The sequence below is a fragment of the Monodelphis domestica genome, chromosome 2, assembly GCF_027887165.1.
Source record: "Monodelphis domestica isolate mMonDom1 chromosome 2, mMonDom1.pri, whole genome shotgun sequence".
NCBI lineage: Eukaryota > Metazoa > Chordata > Mammalia > Didelphimorphia > Didelphidae > Monodelphis > Monodelphis domestica.
Window position 1 is genome coordinate 479,557,117 of NC_077228.1, and position 6,317 is coordinate 479,563,433.

Sequence of the window (6,317 nt, forward strand, 5' to 3'; positions counted from 1 at the left end):
TAATTCTAATTGGGTAAATCCAAACTAACCATGACCCCCTAGAAAGATCGAGTCATAAGGGGGCAGCTAGGTGACTCAGTGGACTGAGAGCCAGGTCTAGAGATGGGAGGTCCTGGGTTCAAATCTGACCTCAGACATTTCCTAGCTATGTGACCCTGGGCAAGTCACTTAACACCCATAGCCTAGCCCTAATCACTATTCTGCTTTGGAACCAATATACAGAACTGATTCTAAAGGGTAGAAAGTAAGGGTTAAAAGAAAGATGGGATCATATAGCCCACAGAGGGAGGGAGGGATGAAGAGAGGGAGGGAGGGAGGGAGAGAGAGAGAGAGAGATGAGACAGAGAGAGAGAGAGAGAGAGAGAGAGAGAGAGAGAGAGAGAGAGAGAGAGAGAGAGAGAGAGAGAGAGAATCAGAGATGGGAGATCCTAGGTTCAAATCTGACCTCAGACACTTCCTAACTGTGTGACTCTGGGCAAGTCACTTAACCTAACTTGCCTAACCCTTACTGCTCATCTGCCTTGGAACCAATACACAGCATTGATTCTAAGATGAAAGGTAAGGGTTTTTTTTAAAAACATATGAGGCTAGTGGCTAATTAGGGGTATCTTGGCTCTGTGCTAGGTCTCAGGAATACAAGCAGATAGCACAGGTCTTGTTCTGGAGGAGCTTACAACCTAGGGGATGGGTAATGGTGTGAAAAGGCAAAAAGGACACTAGAGTTAGGTCTTAAAAGAAGGAGAAATAAGGGATTTCAATAAGTGAGAATTGGCTATATGAGAAGGAAGGCACCATGTAAGGCATGGGGGACCTTAGAAGCGAAGGAACAGAAAGCAATTGTAGAAGTTTGAAAAAGACAAAATTAGAGCCAAGTTGTGGAGAGGTCTTGAATGCAGGATACAGAATCCATACTTTATTCCCTAGACAATGGGGAGCTGAGGATTTGGGGAGAGGGGAGTGAAGAATGTAATTAGAGCAGTATGTTCTAGACCTTAGTGTAAAAGATGGTTTGGAAGAGTGATAGATGGCATACAGGGGACACTGTAGAGGCTATTAAAATAACACAAGGGAGAAGAGATGGGGGCCTGAGCAATGATGGTTTCAGTGAGCATGGAAAGCTCTCAAGAGGATGGATGTGAGATTTTGATCTACTCTTCCCCAGTTTCACCACCATCCTATGAGTGGCCTCTGGATGTCCATCCCTGGAATGTTGAGGTCTCCAAGGATTGTGACATCAAAGCTTGTCAGCCAATAGCAGCTCTCTCCCATGATCCCTGCATCTTGTCTTTCAAGTTGATGAAGACTTGCTTTTCATTTTTTGACTGTCAGGGTCTGGGGCTGTTGGCTTACATTGCTCCAGAGTATGATGTCAACTGACCCCAGTTAAACACGTGGTGGCTGCCCTCCCAAACCATAATGTGGCTAACCGTCAAGCTTCTCTTAGGCCGGAGGTGTTTACTCCAAGTCTCAGAGAATGAGAAAGTATTTATGTTAAAGCGACTAGTGTCGAAACAGCTCCACGTTCCAGAGAAACAGCAGCGATTACTCTTTAGGGGTCAGGTCCTGGCTGACAACAAGCGCCTATCCGACTATTGTATTGGACCCAATTCTACACTCAATGTGATCATCCGTCCCTTGGAGAAGACATCCCCTGAAACTCCTTCCCAACCTCGGTCCCAGTCCTTGTGGCCTCAGCTCAATCAAATTCTGCTCAAACACTTTAGCCCACAAGATGCAGAAAATGTGCTTCGTCGGCTAAGAGAGGATCACAGGAAGTCCTTGCAAAGGATGAACCTGGATGACCTTGAGCGGATCTCAAAGGTCCTAGTTCCAGAAGGGAAACACTCAGGAGCCACTGGCTCTACCCGTGAGTCCAAAGGAGATATGGAGCCCCGAAGAAATATGAAATGCAATCTAGCACACAAGGATGGCTTTAAACGAGAGAAGTCACCTGGTAAATAAACCTGACATGTCTGAAATTAATCATGATATGGATTTTTTTATTGTTATAGTATATATTTTTAGAGGTTTTTTCCCCTCCCAAATTCCCTTTTATAGATATATATGTAGATGGACATTTTATAGATACAGATAGATATTTTTAGAGGTTTAAATAGATATATCTCCTATCATTTGAATCTCTTAGACAAGTTATTGGAAGCTTTTGATGAACTTAACCTTAGCTTCTCTATGTCTCGGTTTCCCCTTTTGGTAAAGTTGTATTATCTCTTCTCTATTGGGGTCCCCAAATAGAAAGAAAAGATGTAAAGATACACATTTACCCATTTCTTTGTGTTTGCCAGTTAGGTCCTAGATCCCATATTTTAACCTGTAGTTCAAATCCTTAGACAGATTTCAGACTCTAAAAACTTGGACCAGAAAAATACTGCATCTTTCATTTTACTAATCTTTAGCTGAAACTTCACATTTTCTTCAAATATGAAGGCAATAAACATTATTTTGAGCAGTGGAGTTTCACCGGACTAACAGGAAGGACCATTATACCCCAAAGTTTAAGAACTGGTCTGGAGGAATATCAAGCCATATACTTTACCTTTCCTCCAGGGCTGAGCACCCTCAGGCTGGGGAAATCTTTTGAGCCATCAGAAAGCATCTTTAAGGATTCAGAGCTTGTGGAAGAGTAGAAATAATATGGATCACCAGCCATGGGCTTGGGTAGTGATGGAAAACCTTTTAGAAGGGTGGGTGATGTCCTCAGGAGCACATGGAGAAGGAGAGGGGAGCTTCCCTCCCCACCATCCCTTTGGCTTTTCAGTAATGAACTCTGGCAAACTCTACTGGGGTGATGGCAGGTGCACCCACAGCGAGGGCTTTGAGAACCCCCTCTGGCACACATGCCATAGGTTCACCACCATGGGTACAGGGGCTAGCATAACCCAGAAGGGAAAGAAATAGGTAGGGTTGCTTTTTATATAGTTATACTGCCATATCTGAAGTACGGAAGGAACACAGCTCAGGCTCTTAATAATAGCCAGAATTTATATGGCACCTACTATGAGACAGGTAGTGTGCCAGGTGTTTTACAAACATTATTGCCTTTGATCTTCACAACAACCCTGAACCATAGGTGCTATTGTTTTTCCCCAATTTGTTTTTATTTTTTCAGTTACATGTATAAACAATTTTTGACAATCATTTCCTGACAGTTTCCAATTTAGATTTTCTCCCTCCCTACCCTCCTCCTCTTCCTTCTCCTCCCTGAGGCAGTGATTACACCCATAGGTGTACATCCATAGGTGCACCCATAAGATACATCCATATTTTCATGTAATATTTGATAGGTGCTATTATTAGGTTTTAAATTTCTTCCACTTATTTTGGGGGCAGCTAGGTGGCTCAGTAGATATAGAACCAGGCCTGGAGAAGGGAAGTCCTGGGTTCAAATCTGGCCTCAGACATGTCCTACCTGTGTGACCCTGGGCAAGTCACTTAATCTCAATTGCCTAGCTATTCCTGCTCTTCTGCCTTAGAACCAATACTTAGCATTGATTCTAAGAAAGAAGATAAGGGTTTTAATTTTTCTTATTTTTGGCATTCATTTTTTAAAGTTAAGTTCTAAATTGTCTATCACCCTTCATGGTAGGTGCCATTATAATCTCCTTTACAGATGAGGAAACAGAGGCAGTTAGAGGTTAAGTGACTTGTCCAAGCCATGTAGTTTAGTAAGTATCTGAGCTGGATTTGAATTTAGGAGTCTCCCTGAATTCCAAGTCCAACATCCTATCCACTGTGCCACTTAGTGGCCTCCTGGTATATATAGACTCCAAGAATGTGGCTTTGGGTTAATTTGTATAAGGTCCAGGAATGTTCCTCTCTCTGAAAGCACACATTCTTGCTGGTACTAGAGGAAAAGCTGGAACAGCTTCTGAACAATCTCTTTATCTCACCACCAGATGGCGCTCCTAGCTCCATATCGCAAGGCCACCATCAGAGATTTCACAAACCCAAAGCTTGGGATGCTGTCTGGGTACCAATGGCTTCCAGCCCCTGCCCACACAAGTACAAACTAGCCCTTGGGTTTCCCAAGATTCCCAGTAGTTCCTAGACTCCTGATCTCTTCCTTGGCTCCATCTTAATTAGTCTGAGATTGAAAATACAGATTGAACCTATTAAAGCTTCAACTTGAGCTAAGAATTTGGGGACACCCCAGCTAATGATAATCATTCATTATGTCATTACTTTATCAAAATTATTCAGTCCTCATTCCCTTGAGATTCCCATCTCCTTCTGAACTTTGCATGGCCCACAGCTCCTTATAATTTATGGCTTCCATTTTTTGAATGGATTCTAAAGAGAGATAAAACCACATTATCACATTAACTTTCTGGGGAGGCTGAGAGCAGTCACTCTGATGGATAAGGGTCTGATAGCTCTCCATTCCCCAGCCTCAGGAGCTGTCCCCATCAAGGGCTGACTTGCCAGTTTTATTTTTGCCAAGAGAGCAACCATGGTGGGGAGCCAGGACGTGGGCACAAAGGGAAGGGCAGTCTTTCCCAATGTCAAAATCATGGCTTAGGACAGAGATGCTGGAGTTGGAGTGCAGATGAAAGCAGACAATTGTTCACTTGTTTATTTGGATTTGTGTTTGGGGTGTTTGGTTTTATAAGATGAATCACTTACAAAAATGAACAATATGGAAAAATAGAAAATTAATAAAATTCAACCAATATCAAAATCATGAAGAGAGGAAAGTGAACAGTAGGGCCAGTTTTTGATACTTGGTGGTGGAACCCAAGGGGTTGGGGCCCTGAGTTCAAATGCATCAATTCCTAAAAGCTTTCCTGGCATCTCTTCCTGGGCTTCTTCAGAAGTTTCCCTTAAAGCAGACTTCCTTAAAGATGGCTATTTCTTGTTCAGCTCATTTGATAGATGAGGAAACTGAGGCCAACAGGATTAAGTGACTTGCCCAGGGTCACATAGCTAGTAAGTGTCTGAGACTGAATTCAAACTCATGAAGATGAGCCTTCCTGATTCCATGCCCATTGTGCCACCTATGCTACTCTATAAAAGGGAATTCTTTGTTTTCTCTGAGTTTACACTTGTGAAAGGGAATCCTTTATTCCCTTTGTCTATTTGAGTTAACACGTTGGTTAACAGTAACTTAAGGGGGCAGCTGGGTAGCTCAGTGGACTGAGAGCCAGGCGTAGAGATGGGAGGTCCTAGGTTCAAATCTGCCCTCAGACACTTCCCAGCTGTGTGACTCTGGGCAAGTCACTTGACCCCCATTGCCTAGCCCTTACCACTCTTCTGACTCCAAGAGGGAAGGTAAGGGTTGAAAAAAAAACCACAAAAAACCCCAGGAACTTAAGTACCCTTATTTAGTGAATTACAAGTCCTGGCTGAGTCTAGCACTGGAGCAATATTTAGTTAGATAAGCTAATTAATGTCTTCTCTACCCTTTAGTATTTTTCTGCTTTCACTCTTTCCACCTCTTTTGTAAATAAATGCTATTAAAGTCATTTCAACTTTGAGTAATAATACTTTGAATCAGTGACTACTATATTATTTATCATTTTAATACATTTTAGTCAAACCATTAATTTTTAATCCCTACAACTCCAAATATCTCAATAATAGAGGGAAATGGTCATGGAGGCTTAGATTATGGTGGTACCTATATGTGTGTATAGAGCAGGGGATAGATGGATTCAAGAGAGGATATAGGGGTGGAATTAACAAGAATTGGCTACCAATTGGGTATAGATGCTGAGGAAGAGTAAAGAGTGGAGAAGGAAAACCAAGGGCAAAGAGAAGGACACAAACTGCTATAAGAAGGTTCTGCCTTGATAAGTGCACTTATCAGAGGACATGCAGTGGCAGAACCCCTCAAATTTTATCTTATTTCTATTTGCTCTGCCAAGGAGAATAACCTTTGTTTTGGAAATGGCAGGACAAAAAAATGGCTAATAGTTGATAAAAGATAAGATACCATTCAACTGCAGTTGATAAGTTCTTGGCTCAAACAACCAAAATCCATGGGTTCCAAAGTACCAAATTATATAACAGATTCTTGAAAGATCCTGGGGACTGAGAGGGGTCTCCAGTCCTGGAAAAAGGAAACTTGTTGATCTTGTGATCCTGTAGAATAGTCCATAAACCATTATAGGTCAGCAAGCTTTACTTTGATTCTTGGGGATGTGCTCAAACAGAACATTAAAGAAATGGCTGGTGAACATCTAGAAAACAGAATTAGTGATTAGAGGGCCAGCATTCATTTACTCAATCAATCAGCAAGCATTTATTAAGCACCTACTATGTTCCAGGTGCTGTACTAAGCACTAAAGATACAGAGAGAC

General features: G+C 42.1%; 1 protein-coding gene across 1 annotated transcript; it reads left to right on the forward strand.

Annotated features, from left to right (window-relative positions):
* Positions 1-1,416: 1,416 nt before the first annotated feature.
* On the forward strand, positions 1,417-1,962 carry UBL4B (ubiquitin like 4B). Its single transcript, NM_001044222.1, has one exon. It carries the CDS (start codon positions 1,417-1,419, stop codon positions 1,960-1,962), a length of 546 nt encoding a protein of 181 aa, NP_001037687.1.
* Positions 1,963-6,317: the final 4,355 nt, after the last annotated feature.